At 34.5% G+C, this 15,167-nt stretch overlaps 1 protein-coding gene across 4 annotated transcripts; it reads right to left on the bottom strand.

Annotated features, from left to right (window-relative positions):
- Positions 1-482: 482 nt before the first annotated feature.
- On the bottom strand, positions 483-13,545 carry lhx9 (LIM homeobox 9). 4 transcript variants are annotated; one of them, XM_056448092.1, is made up of 6 exons: positions 13,458-13,545; positions 10,631-10,841; positions 9,655-9,857; positions 8,849-9,204; positions 5,634-5,836; positions 2,459-4,563 (listed from the first exon to the last, which is right to left on the bottom strand). In XM_056448092.1, exons 2-6 carry the CDS (start codon positions 10,802-10,804, stop codon positions 4,309-4,311), a joined length of 1,191 nt encoding a protein of 396 aa, XP_056304067.1. In that variant the 5' UTR covers positions 10,805-10,841; positions 13,458-13,545; the 3' UTR covers positions 2,459-4,308. The 4 variants fall into 4 exon arrangements, with proteins under 4 accessions (XP_056304069.1, XP_056304067.1, XP_056304068.1 ...); XM_056448094.1 differs by lacking the exons at positions 2,459-4,563; positions 13,458-13,545 and adding an exon at positions 483-2,084 and having other exon boundaries at positions 10,631-11,127; XM_056448093.1 differs by lacking the exon at positions 13,458-13,545 and having other exon boundaries at positions 8,849-9,201; positions 10,631-11,127.
- Between the last annotated feature and the right edge of the window lie 1,622 nt (positions 13,546-15,167).

The following is a 15,167-nucleotide window of genomic DNA, read 5'->3' on the forward strand; positions in this document are numbered from 1 at the left end:
AGGCAAGTTATTGTATAATGATGGTTTGTTCTATAGACTATTGAAAAAAAATGCTTAAAGGGGCTAATAATTTTGACCTTAAATTTTTTTTTTTATTATTTAAAATTGCTTTTATTTTAGCCAAAATAAAACAAAAAAGTCTTTCTCTAGAAGAAAAAAATATTATTAGACATACTGTGAAAGTTTCCTTGCTCTGTTAAACATCATTTGAGAAACATTTTTTTTAAATTTAAAGGTGGAGGTTGGGGGCGGGAGGGTGGGGATTAGGGCGAATAAATCTGACTTCAACTGTACATTCTTTCTGTACAAAAGCAATTTTGTGAATTGAATTCCATCCAGACACTGAAATGTCTTAGTGTGCTTATTTTACAAGTTTTAGCAGCATTATTATCCAACATTACCATGAAATAATTTTACAAATATTGAAATTCATGACTTTTAATTGCAGTCTTAAATGAATCTAAACATGGTTTGAGACAATACAGTATTCAACCTTTTATTAGAAGACACAACTGTGACAGAAGAACTTAATAACAACATGAGGATGAATAAATACTGACATCATCTTCAGTTTTGACTGAACCATCCTTTCAATAGCGTAGTCATTTTTAATAATATGTTGCCGTGTATTTAAAAATAAAATAGGCATTTTTGTGACATAAACAGAGAGCATGCACATGTAAACAGAATTCTCACAAACCTTCCTGATTCCTCATGCAGTGTGTCTCCTTGTGTTTTGTTTTTGAAGGGAGGACAGCATCAGTCTTCCTGTTAGCTTCTGGTTACGCTGACCATTCCACTCCTCCAAGTGTGTAAAAAAAATCCTCTTTTGATGTCAAGGTCTCATTTCCCAGCCTTATGTTTGATGACTCACGGTAAACCCAGCTTTATTTACTTTAGCATTTTAGATTTTATAGCAGTACAGTGTGCATTTCTACCTAATTTGACAGTTGAAATCAGTCAGATTCAGTGTTTAAAGCGCATTTGAGTCTGCCTGAATACGGTTTTTTTTTTTTTTTAATGAAGAAATTGCCCACAGACTGAAAAGAATTAGGTTTTGTGGTCATCCGGCGCAAAGCTTCATTGACACGTCTGGCATAGCAGGAATTCAACACTTTAGTGTTTACTAGGCCCCCATGTGGCCTTTCTTTCCCCTCGGACTTTACACAATCTTTATTTTAGGAGAGTTACATTTCAACAAAACATTTTAAAACACCGACAGTGAAATCTGATCATTCCCCTTCTTTATTTTATTTATTCATTCATATTTGTCTTTTAATCTAACACCACAACAATGTATTACTATGAAAAGCAGTAAACCCAAATGTTTTTCCTAAGATAAACAGTTTTCGTTGTCAAATCAAGCATGCGTTTACGTATTTAAACTGTCGATTTTGTCTGTAAGGTTTGAATTTACAAGAAAAATCCTTTAAGTACACAACAGACAACAAATGAAACATCAATTTAAAATAATATCCATCTGAAATAGCCGTCAACAATGTGAAGTGCATGCAGAATTTTTCTCTTTTTTTTCTCTTCCCATAACTTGTATTTTAAACACAGCCATATGGTGTTCCTTTCCAGCTTCTCCTGGTCGGACATTTTCCTGCCAAGTTTTAGGAAGGCTGTGCGTTCATGATAAGTGACATTTGTTGCACAGGAATGTTTTACAGCAAGCAGAATTACAAGGTAGTTTGTGTATATGTGTGTGTGTGTAGACATGCATGCGTGCGTAGATCCGTCTCCTGCAGTCGCCTCTTGGAGCAAGGTTGCTCTGTTATGTATCTACAATACTGTACAGCTTAGTTTGCCTTTTAGCCTCATTACAGTCACAAAAAATATCGTGGAAGAAGATTTTTAAACATTCAGGATGTTTTTTTTTAAGAGGAAAAACAAAAAGATTTCGAAAAACATCATTTTCTTTTCTTTTCTTTTTTTTTGGTAGATTTTAAATGACTAAAATCTGATCCTAATACTGTCTTTGTCTTCAATGGTGAAGAATTCCGATCAAAGCTTCTTTTAATACTTTAGGGAATTTTCAAACGTCGTGAAGTATTGCTGTAATGCCCCAAGATTTGTTCTCCCTGAAAAAAAATCATAAAGTAACAATATATTAAACTACAGAGCAACCTTGCTTTGAGAGGTTTACGTTTACTAATTTTTCAAAAAAAAGATCTTTCTAGGCTGGCATTTCTGTGAAAAAAGTAGCCATGTTCATGCATTAAAAAGCATCTTTTCTTGACTACAGGGCTTTGGGTCAAATCCATGGGGCATTACTTTAACAACAGAAACAGAATATAGTCTGAAATCGATGTCAGAATGAAAGCAAGACAAGGTTCGATCTGTCATTTTTGTTTGGTTGTGAGCAGAGGTTTAAATCTGAAAGCAACACACACACACACACACACACACACACACACAAATAAAATGGTTTGTGTAATGAAAAATAAAACGCTGGTAAAGCAAAGTAGTTTTATTCACACAAATTTAATAAGATATAACAACTGTTTGGTCCATAAATATTTAAGGGGAAATAGTTTCTATACACCATCTTTTTTTCAAGAAACAAGGAAACATGGACAATCTTGATAGAACACGTACTGTACTATTAACACGAAGATCAATATATATATGATTCTCCAACTAGTTCTGAAAGAGTGCACAACTGCCTTCTATGACATCGCCGCCCCCTTGTAACAGAATACACCATTAAAAAAGATCTTCAGAAAAGAAAAATCAGATGAAAAACAGAACAGTACAAAACTAGTGAGGCGTTCCGAGGATGGAAATCATTTAACAAACAAACATGTATCTCCTGAATTTCACAAACTCTCTTCCAAGTCGCATAAGGCACATAGTAGAACTGAGTTAAGCATCTACTTCATGAAGTAGATCTAGTGTACCACTTTGTTCTACAACAGAACAAATTTGTCTTCACACAAGGAAAGCGAGGAGCCACCCAAACATCTCGCACTTGAGCTGTAAATGGGATTTGCTTTTTCTTTTTTGTTTTCTTTTTTCTTTTTTTTTTGGTTTGTCCGGTGGCAAAACATTAACAAAAACAGGGGTGGGGGGGAGACCAGAATAAAATGGGGTGATGTGTGTCGTTTCTAATTAACTTCCTGCTTAGCATTCACAAATCACTCAGAATGCTTCCTACTGGGCACCATATTGTCACTGAGCGTTGGATATCTCAATTCAGAACAGTTGTTCAACTAGTTGAAGCCCAAAAAAGCAATCCAGGCCACTTTATACTCTTAAAATTAAAGGTTCCTTATTGGCAGAATGTTTAAACATCCATTTTTAAAAAACTTTAGTCAAACTAGTTCTTTGCTAAAAGATTCTTTTGGGGAACCAAAAATGGTTCTTCTATTGTATTTTAGAGTTACCTAGATTTTTAAAATGTTCTTTGAACTAATAAAATTTGTTCACTTATAAGGGCCGTTTTCTAAAAGGGAACCAAATATTCTTCTTCTATGAACCTGAACCTTTTTTTTAGGAGTGTGTGATCCTATTCGCACCACACTGTGGCAAATTAGGTGGTAACGTTTCAAACAATTATCGACATTACAGTCCAGCGTCAGTGATAATATTGACCAAAATTGAGGTTACAACATCCACTTGGCATTTGAGCTCAAGGGAAACATTCCCAATACAAAAAATGTCCCGGGTTAAACTTGAACATAGCTTTTAAAGCAAATAATGCAATACCATATACTGTATGCTATCAAATTCAGTCCCACTTTATATAAAGTGTCTTCAAATACTATGCATTCGCATCTATATATTAGGTACAATGTATTTATAATGTTCATGCTGTATCGCAAAACAGTTTTGCAGCTACTGATATTGGATAAAGGTAGTGTAATTACAGATGAATTTACAGAAATTGATTACAGATTAAAGCAAAATCTAAATACATGTCTCTACATGATAAGTACATTGTATCAAATGATTCATTACAATGTTATTACATAGTAATTAATGACACTTCATAAAAAGTGGGTCCCATTTGTCTTTGTTTAACTGGTATTTCTAACAGAAACTCAAATTAAATAAATTAAACGCATACAATTAATGTCCAGATCACAAAACAAAAAACAAATCATTGACAAGTACTACAAACTCAGCTGCCACGCGGTTGCAAATGCTACACATTTAGTAGGTCTCGTCTTACATTTCCAAAGTCTTTCTGGTGGTCGCCAAAAGGTTTTTTTGTTGTTGCTGTTTTTCGTTTTTTTTGTGGAAAATAAAAATAGAATCTGAAAATAAAAGGGGATAAAGACAAAAAAAAAAAGCAACTCCGTGTTAGAAAAGGTTTGTCAAGGTAGTTTGTGGGGGGCTCCCAGATTCGTGGCTGTCCAAACTAGAGGTGACTGAAGTTACTACGGTGATAGAGGGATTGGTCAGGTCAGTTAGTGTGGTGGCTGTGCTTGGTGGGGTCAGAGCACCGCTGTCGGACGAGGGCGGTGGAAGTGACGTGCCGTCAGCCTTATCAACACCCCCATTCTCCTGCCGCAAAACGTTCCTTCTGAATTTGGCCCGTGCGTTTTGGAACCAAACCTGCAAACCAATCCCAGTGTCTTTACTCGTTTTGTGCTGTGCTTCCAATTACTGTCATTTTTTGCCTATACTTGCAAGTTAAAACTTTTAACCCTCATAACGCATTCAGGTCCGTTCTGACATGGATGAGATCTAGATCTAAATCTAAATGTTGCATTAAAGGCCTTTAGTATGGAACCAAACATGTCAAATGCTTCAAAATAGACATCAATTTTTTTTTACAGATTTTTTCTAATAGTTTGACCTTCAGGTTATTTTGAACATGACTTTATTTCTGGAAAACATGTAAAGATACACCTATTGCAGGCTATCAAAATGCATTTTCCTTAAAAAAGTTCAAGAATTTTGTTTTAAATGTTTTCAGAGACATATTTAGTTTATTCTGATAGAACTAAATATATGTTTTAATTAATTTAAATACAAATTATTTCAGTTCCATTCATTTCAATGGGTTAATACAAGTAATTATCATTGTTTTTATAAATACCATGCAATAAGTTATCAATTTCTCATAATTAATGAACAATATACTTTTTTTGTCCTAAAACGTTAACATTTTTACTTTAATAAAAAGGTAAATGCTACAATTACATTGTAATCAAATGTTAATACCATTGTATCATTGCATTTTTTATGTATTTGCTAATAACTATGAAGTTTCTTTTTAATAAAATACAATGTTTTCAGTTTAAAACACAATTTATGACAGTTTTTTAAAAACAAACGGACCTGAAATGCATAAACAGTATACATATTTAGAATGTGTTACGAGGGTTAACATCACAAAGATAATCACTACTAAACAATGCCAAAGTGAATCGAAAGGCTCTACAAGGCCTCTGCTTTTGCTAGGGATTCTACTAAAAAACATGGACCATGCTCCAAATCAATCTCCCTAATGGATTTTCTTTTTCGGTGCATAAGTATTGCCCCTTGAATTAAGCCTCTGAAATTTAAACCGTAACTACATGACCAAAAATGATGGATGGATTTCAAACAGAAACTCAAAGGATGGGATGAAAAGTGTTGGTGTGGATGTGAAATGGAGTCTACTGTGTGGCGACTCTTACCTGAAGAACTCTCTTGGTCAGTCCTGTCTTTTGGGCGAGCTGTTTTAAGTCCTTGGCATCGGGGTTGTGGTTAATGGCAAAGTAGGACTTCATGGTGCGAAGCTGATGGTGTTTGAATGATGTACGCATGCGCTTGGTCTTCTGGGAAGGAGGGTAGGGTTGCTGATCCCGATCCAAATGGTCCGCATCGTTCTCGTTACAACCTAAATTGGGCAAAAATAAAGCAATGAGAATTATTAAGATTATTGTCAAAGATCAAAAAAGAACACAATGATATTTAATGTGAATATGATTGTTCAAACTAGACATTGGTGATTTAGAAACAGTGCAACACAAAACAGCTTTGCTGTCATGTTTTGTCAATTTTCAGTTCCACAACAAATCTAATAATGAATATTTTATTACTCTAACTAACCATGTTCCATTATAAAGGTTTTGAATTTATTTATTTTTTTGCATAATCACCAAAAAAAAAAAAACATAAAATGAATCACAATTGTGTTAATTCAGTCCTTATTAATGTAAAATCATAAAAACACATAAATTCGATTTCCCCTAAATGCATTTATACACACTTTAATTTCAGAACAAAGAATGTTTGCTTTAAAATAATATGTAGCAATTTATTATAATATTCATCTAAGATTTTTGGCAGGATGAATAGCGTCACCTATATGGCATCTTATATTACTGTACTTGATCATTTATGGCGTTTAAATAAATATAGCCATTAATACCAAATCCATGCCAAGAATAGCTCGAATTATTTAATAACCACACGTGTCAGCTGTACGCCATGTTAAATCGCTGCTCTGTTTTATGTATGTGGTTATTAATTCGAACGATGATCATTTATGTGTGTATTTGCAGATATAAAAACAGATTAGAATTATAAATGTTGAATTTATAAAGGTATCACAGGAGCAAAATGATTTTCCTTTACGATCCAGATTTCTTTTTTGCCACAAGAGGTCTCTATCTGCAAATATGTATGCAACAAGTCCTGCTGGGTCGTTTTAACTAATATAAAAATATTAAATGGTGTGGAAAAACTAATTATATATCATTTTAAAATGCAAAACGCGTTTAAAACTAATTATAGGCTAATTGTGAATGTAAAATGAATCTGATCGCGTATGCAACATGCATACTGAACTAAAAAAACCCTAAAGATAAATAATAATAAAGGTGAAATATAAAAGAATAACTTTGCATGGGTAAAAAAAAATCTTAAATGATTTAATAATGACAACGACATCACAATAATCTAAAACAGTCCACAGTCACCGATTACGTGACATTATTACATCCGACAACCATTTAATTTTGTAAGACAAACTACAGCTTGATAACATATTACAAACTTCACAACATTTTAGTGTCAAAAAAAAGCAAAGTTTAAAGTGGGACTGATGTGCGTAAACGTAACTGCTGTAAATATGCGCGCTTGTGTCCTGAGAACAGCAATGACCTTCAAATGGCTGAATCGGAGCTGTTTGAGAGCCAGAGATTCCGACGTCACATTCAATTAACGGAGAACAATTAACAGGCAGATTACCCTTATTTCTCTCCATTCATGAAGAACGGCAGAAACTTGGCATACAAAGCCACATTTTTCCAAGCAGACAGTAATTGTAACAGCCAAAACAAAACAGGCGCAGCGGGGATGCATTGTGACGTGCGTCCGAATTCAAAAAGGAGATTTTTCTTTTTTTATAAAAGCGAGAGATGAGAAATAATGACTGGTATTATGAGGGCAAATACAGGCCTGTAGGCGAGGGATCTACATTGCTGTGATTCTCGCACGTGGGGCTGGGTCACGGGTTCAGTCCTTGGAGAATTTCAAATTAGATGTTTGATGACGCACTAATGAGAGAGGCCTATAATTAATCAGACCCAATAGTCAACAAGACACAAGCGCGATATTTGGTTCAATGTTCCTGCTGAAATAAAATTTCAGCTAAAAACGAGGAAACATGGACAAGCGTCGAGGAAAAATCACTTTACATTACCGTACAGCATCACTGATAGACGCATAGTATTATTTTAGTAAATTGTAATACTGCAACATTATATGCATGTAGGCCAGTAATCTACTCTCAATGTAGTGTGAACTAATATTCAGGACATGGGGGGGGGGGGGTATCCGCGATGGAGCGCAGCATTTATCATACCTAAATTTAAATATATTTTAAAGGATTTAATTTATGTAAAATAACGATTAAAAATTGCTATTAGAACAGCTATTGCACAGCTTTTCACCTGAGCAAGAAGTGAAATGGATTCTCAACAAAAGTGGGACAGTGACTTTAAATAGTTCAGTAATTATTTTGTGCAGGCATTTAAAAACTACACACACATAAAAACTCAACCAAAAACATCAAGATGATTATGAAGATCGTAGCTGGATAACTGGTTGATTTGATACTGAGGTTGATCCATTATCTAGACCAGCTTTGAACCTTTTGTAACAAAAATGGTCCAACTGGAAAACATGAAGCAACTAATATCTTGATATTATAGGAAATAGAATCCAGTGTATCCAATGTAAATTCAATGTATGGCATGGTTGACGCCGTGTTAGCTCATTATTAATTATCATAATTGCGCAGAACAAGTAGCCTATTAAATATGTCCCACTTTCCCCCAAAAAGCTCTCACGTTATGTTAAAAATAAATGTGCCAGAAGGAACTAAATGTTGTTTTTTTTTAACAGTGATGCCATTGAAGAATTTTGTGGTTGCCTAAATGAGCTTTTAAAAAATGTTTAAAGATTTTTCTTTCACAGTTTAATAACCTAAAAAAGACAATTTCACCAAAATTACCTTTCATGAAATTGAAAAAGGACAGTTCGTGAAACTATCGATGCCAATACAAAACTTTTTTTAATAATGCCGCTTTTAAGAATGTAATTTTGTACAAATCGAAAACTCTAAAATTATAGCCGAGAATGCATTTATATCATAATCAAACATATAAAGACATTTGACACAATCATTTTAGAGAGATTAGACTTTTACATTTAAAACTATGTTAATATCTATTTAAACGACAGTTTAATTAAATTAATTTGTCCTGATCGTACTTGTTCGAAAGCCGAAAGATTCGAAATAAAAATCGAATTACTCAGCTAATTAAACTAAAACGAACACTCAGAAATAAACTAAAATAAATGGTGAGCAACGCCACTAAGCAGCTGTAAATTGACATCTCACCTGAGCTGTAAGAGCCGATGTCAATCCCCATCGCCGGACTCTTCCTCTTCCGCGGCCTTCCTTTCTGCACCGTGCCAGTGCCATTGAAGTAAGGCAGCGCAAGCCCTCCGCCTTTGGCCGCTAATTCAGCGTAGTTTAATTGAGGGTGATACTCTCCCTGAATAAGGGTCTCAAAGTGAACCCGGCAGTAAACCAAGTTGTCTTTCATGCCGAAATGGTCACCCGTGGTCAGTGTTTTGTTGCATGTGGTGCAGGTGAAGCAGCTCAGATGGTACACGGAGTCCCTGGCGCGCATCACCATTTCCGAAGCGGATATGCCGAGGTGGCAGCGGGCACATCTCTGCACGGAGAACCTTCTGGAACAGCACACACCATTTACAATCAAACATAGATTGATGAAAAATTTTAGTATGTCATTAACAAATACGTTTAACATAAAAAGAGAGTGCACGTGAAATTTAGATTTTTTTTTATCTAAATCTTTTTTAAATGCACAAATTTGCTATTATTTACATATGTGTAAATTTATTAAAAAAAAAAGTTACATCTTCTATAGTCTGACATAATTCGTTTTCCTTGAAAAACAACCGGCTAAAAATTAAATAGAAAAATAAACGCACTGAGCATGAATTAATTAGGTTTATTAGATTAATTTAGGCGTGTCAGTAAATCACTGAAGATCACTATATGGGTCAATGGCTTACACTAGCTCAGATGTCTCCAGCCTTTATGGGTGCTCGAAAAAAAAAAGATAGGCCTACTAAACAGGCCTAATGCAAGATTTAAGCCTCAAATATAAAGCTTACCTGTAGTAATCCTCTTTGCAGTAAATGCTGCCATCCTTTGCGAAACACGTCAGTTCGGATTCAAGGGCCAGTTTACATTCACAACACTTGAGACACCTTAAATGCCACTGTTTATCAACGGCAAGTAAGTAGTATCTGTCGGAGATTTTACCACCGCAGCCGGCGCACAGCGCAGGCTTCTCTGGGCTCATGGAGGGCATAGTCTTTAAAAAAAAAAAAAAAAAACAAAGAGGTGGAGTGAATAAAAGTTTTGGCGTTAATCAAAATACACGACAGTAATTAAGTTTGCCATGATAGAAATAGAACTACAAATAAAAAATGCATCTTAAATGTAACTATGTATGTGTATTTATATTTTTTATGCTTTTAATAAAAATATTAGTGCTCTCTCAATTATCAAACCAAAATTAGATATAATGCATAACTACACAATGCATTTGTTTGTTCTGTGCATTGATTTCATTTTCAATGTGTGCCCAGTCTAAACTATAAATTTATATTAAAAAACGTTTACCAAAAATGCTTATTTCTAATTACAACAATTATTATTAAATTTAATACAAGCCTACAGTTCATTAACTGTTTAATATTTTGCCACTTGCTTATTAAAAGCATGTTGCTCTTATTTTTGTCGTTTTTTGGACTTCTTGGTCCTAATTTATATATATAAGGAATGTTGTGAAACTGCTAAAATAAAATTTAGCTAAACATCTGTAGATTATAGCTCAAATGTGAAAATATTTTGGCATATCACTCCCTCAATGCTTTATAGTTACTTGCCAGACATTTCAGATGTTTTTGAAACCCTCCGTAATTACTTTTTGCATGTTTCCAGAGGCCTGCTAATGTTTTAAAATCGTACAAATGTTTTCGCTACGTTTTTAAAAGTGGGTTACAAACTATGAGGTGTATATAGCGACGGTAGAGTTTGACATTTGCTCAAACGTAAAATGCACGCCAAAACACAAATTCTTACCGTCTCCCGTCCGTTCATCTGGACGGTTTTTGCTAGTCGAGACTCCGATTTAGATCTCCTCTCCATCTCCTCCATGATCCCTTGAATATGATCCCCAGAGATGCCGTGGAAAAGCATGGCTGCTGGACGCAATGTGCAACTGCTTTCTTTCGCCTTGCACCCCACAACTTCCATATACAGCTTTCCGGATCCTTAAAACATCCGAGTGGATCTACACCAACAGATTCACAACAAAATGCAATCAATGTGTTACAAAAAAATATTAAGCCGGTGGAATTTGATGGACGGCGCAGGAACAGTCAGGAGAACCAGTCCACTTTCTCCAACGTCAGAAAAAAAGTATAGTCCGGACGATATAAGGCAAAACTGAAGTCTGGAGGATGTTTTTAACGTGGGTTTAAAGATAGTCCCAATTTCCAACTGGGGATCCGAATGCGTGAAAGTCAGGTTTGGGACTGTGTGTGTTAGAGATCCTGTGTCCTATTTGTGAAGAGAGCAAACGCCTGCCCAGCTTGGGTAATTGGGTAGGAGGAGTCCTCCCTCTCTCCAATGCCACTGATTTCTATTCACCAACAAAGACCTGTCACTCTCTCTTCAAACCGATGGTGATGGGCAACACGAGCTTGGAAAGCACTTGGTATAGACCTTTTACTTCTTTTTAGCTGGTGTTTTGCCACTTTGACTTTTTTTCAAGGCCTTCTATTTTTTCATGTAGTTTTTAGCTTTTGTAAATGCGTGTAGCTGAAATAAGTGTTTAATTGAGATTGTAAACACTGAAAGCACTTGGTGTGGACGTTCAGTTCTTTTCAGAGGCGTTTTGACAGTTTTTGTAAGGCTTACATTTTTTTCCATGTAGTTTTTAGTTTCTGTAAATGCGTGTAATTGAAATTAGTGTTGAATTATTGAGACTGTGAACACAGTACTTCATCTGACCTCTCTTGTAGTTTTGTGTCTTATTGGAAAAATGTATTTTGAAAATTGTCAGGGAGTTGCTTGTTTAGTTTATCGCAAAGTACAGATTGTGTCATGCATAATTAAACCAAATAGCAGAAAAGAACAATATCACATCGTATATATATATATATGTATATGTATATATATATATATATATATATATATATATATATATATATATATATATATATATATATATATATATATATATATATATATACCTTGTACTGCATTAATTCAGGTGAATGTAAGGTATAAAAGACGCTAATCCTTTGAGTACAGTGTATGACATATGTACAATTAAAATGAACTAAAGTGGTGGCATAATTTAAAAAGTTGTCAGAATGTTCCATAAAGGTGTGTGTCTGTGTGTGATGGTCTTTCTCTTCATGTGTGTTTTCGGGAGAAAGAGAGAAAGGAGCAAGCGAGGGAAGGGGGGAGCGATGCTGTTGGGAGGAGGAATAAGCAGTTGTTTACATTCTTTGATTTTTCAGATGTCAAGCGTCAAATGAATCTCATTGCCACAATTTCTTTTTCTGTACGAATGTATACGAGAGATGATCGTGAAATTTATTTAAGAATAATAACAATTTACTAACAATCCTTAATAGCAACCTAAATCCAATTATTCGTTTTAGTAACAATATCAAAGGGTGCATGGATTAGGCGACATTCATGCATCTCTTCATTATACACAAAGCATTTTAATTAGGCCTATTTTATGAATTATTGCAAGAGCATTGTGTTCTTAAATTTACACACGCCATTCATGAAATGTGCATATTAGAAAGGGATTTGATCGTTGCAACTATCTTTCTTATTATTTAAACAAAAATCGAAAGTCTAGTTTAGACAGACAACGCTTCCTTAGGCTATATATTTTCTTCTGTCTGTTCATTACAATTTATTAGTTGTTTTAATTATGCTGGGAATATTTATTCGACTTTCCATGCCCGGTCAAACTACATTCATTAACTATTTGACCAATTAGAACACATTTCTAGAAAGAGAAATCTAATCTTGAAGATAAAATGAGAAATTACAGCTCTCAGTCTTGCGGGTGTTTGTCTCTGTTAAATGTATCAAATCAACGGAAAAAACATTTATTTGATGTGTAAATAATATCTTTCAGAGACTAAATAAGCTTTATGTGAATTAATTTGCTCGACCAGAAATCATGTCAAATTGTAATGAGCTCAAATGCATTACATATGCAACTTTCTCATGGGTTATACGAATCAGTCTGTGTCGCTTGCAATTGCTTTCAAAAATGTTTGCTTCAGAATAAATATATCATCGAAAAATAATCAAAAGCTTTTCACTTAGATATTTAATAAGATATCATTAATCCCACTGCTCCACGCAAACATATTGTATTTCTTACACACAAATACGAATCAACTTGTAGTCAATTATATATATATTAAAAATTGCTCTCATGTCTTTTCCAAGATCACCAAATGTATCTCTTTCAAACGAAAAATAGATCAAATAAACAGATTAACAACTGTAATATTTATATTTAGGTATAGGCTATTTCCAATAATTTCACAATTCAAGATAATACCATTTAAATTAAATACCTTAACATTTAAATATTATGCAAATAGAATCAAGCTCTAATATGCATCTTTAGTCCGATTTGCAATCTACGTCGTATTTGTGTTGGTTTCGCCCGTATTAACTTTTACCTGGTTCACCTGCCCTAAATATATATATAGCTCTACGTGTGTGTAGGCTAAATTAAGGTCTTTCCTCATCAATTATGCATAAACAATATTTTCCGAAACTCTGCAAAGCATCCTAATATGTCGTTCACCATTTCAAACGGTATTTTCACGCACCAAAGCAATACAAAAAAATGGGGTTTTACCGTGAGCCGCTGAGCGCCGTCCTGAAGCCCCAGCAGTGCCGCGGTGAGAGAGGGATGGATGAGGGTGAGACACGAACGATCCTACCAGCAGATGGGGGCTGTTCCTTGGTTCTCGCGTGAGTGTCAATTACGACAAATCCAGCTCGAGCACTGAATATACATCAACTGTATTATGCGCAAGGCCTCTATCGAGACGTGTGGGTAAATGTGGATAGATACATAATTCCTCTGGTAATTTTCTTAATCTTTAATCATTACCTAAAGCAGTTTTCTCAGCTCGAGGCATCACGAGACTTGCATCAGTAGATAGATAGATAGATAGATAGATAGATAGATAGATAGATAGATAGATAGATAGATAGATAGATAGATAGATAGATAGATAGATAGATAGATAGATAGATAGATAGATAGATAGATAGATAGATAGATAGATAGATAGATAGATAGATAGATAGATAGATAGATAGATAGACATTTTCAATAATAACACCATTTGTTTAACCAACTAGAATGAGTACCAACCATGATCACCAACCTCAAGCGACAGAAGTAGTTGTAACAGTTTTTTTCCTGCATTGTAATTCCATTATATTTTTACACTATTTTGAGGTGAGAAAGTATAATTTCACGTCTGGCTTATAATGAGATTTGTGATCATGTTAACAAATGTGAAATGACAGAACTGTTATCATCTGAATCAGCATGTTCTCGATTAATTGGATATGCAAGATTCATGCAAGCGTTTTGTTTGATAAAATAATACCGAGAATGTTGTAACACGTTTTAATTCATGTAAACGCTTGCCCTATACATTTTTTTTTTGTTGTGAATTAAAATGAATAACAATGAACGGTGGATGGCATAGATGTTTTAACAAGCACATCAGATTATCAGAACAAATACTCACGACAAAATATTAAAACCGATGTCCATGTTTTTAATTAGCGTTACAAACATCCGATATTGGGGTCGGTTACAACAGCGACATTGTAGATATTAATGTACATTTCAGGAATATTTATTCGTACACTGCCTTAAATTGTACTGTAGCAGACATAAATTGGAATATTTTATTACTTTTTGAGAGACTCAATACCAAAAAAGAGGGTTATAAATACTGAAACAAAATATTACAAGCCACCCAGTCTCCCCTGCTGCATAATACATAGCAAACATAACATATATTCAAGCACCAGTTGTAATGACATTACAAATGTACTTTAAATAGCATCCTACAGAACTGGATGAGCATCATGTTTTAGCTAAAGATACACGACTAAACAAATAATGCACAGTGACAAACGTTCAGATTAATTTAATTTAAAAGCTGAGAAAACAAACAATAAATTACCTCAAGATGGGCTTCCAATTCTGGAATCTGGTTAAAAAAAGGCAAAAGCACCTAAGGTAATATAAACCAAAACCCTACGTGCTTTAAGCCCTCTGTGCTTGTTCTTTATTTTGTAGAGTTAGTAGACTAAGCTTTTGAAGGGAGTTGTTGGCTCGATTTTGGGGAAACATACTTAAACTTTAAAAAGTGTGAATTGTCCAACACAAAAAACATCAAAAATCGGTTCTCCAACACTTTGAACTACACAGAGCCATAACACACAATGAAATAATGTTGTAAATGTTGAGTCAACTGAAACAGAAACGTGACTGACCGAAGAATGGAAAGCGTTTTCATATCTTTAAATAAGCTGATGG

This window comes from Danio aesculapii, chromosome 22 (assembly GCF_903798145.1).
Source record: "Danio aesculapii chromosome 22, fDanAes4.1, whole genome shotgun sequence".
In the NCBI taxonomy this organism is placed as follows: Eukaryota; Metazoa; Chordata; class Actinopteri; order Cypriniformes; family Danionidae; genus Danio; species Danio aesculapii.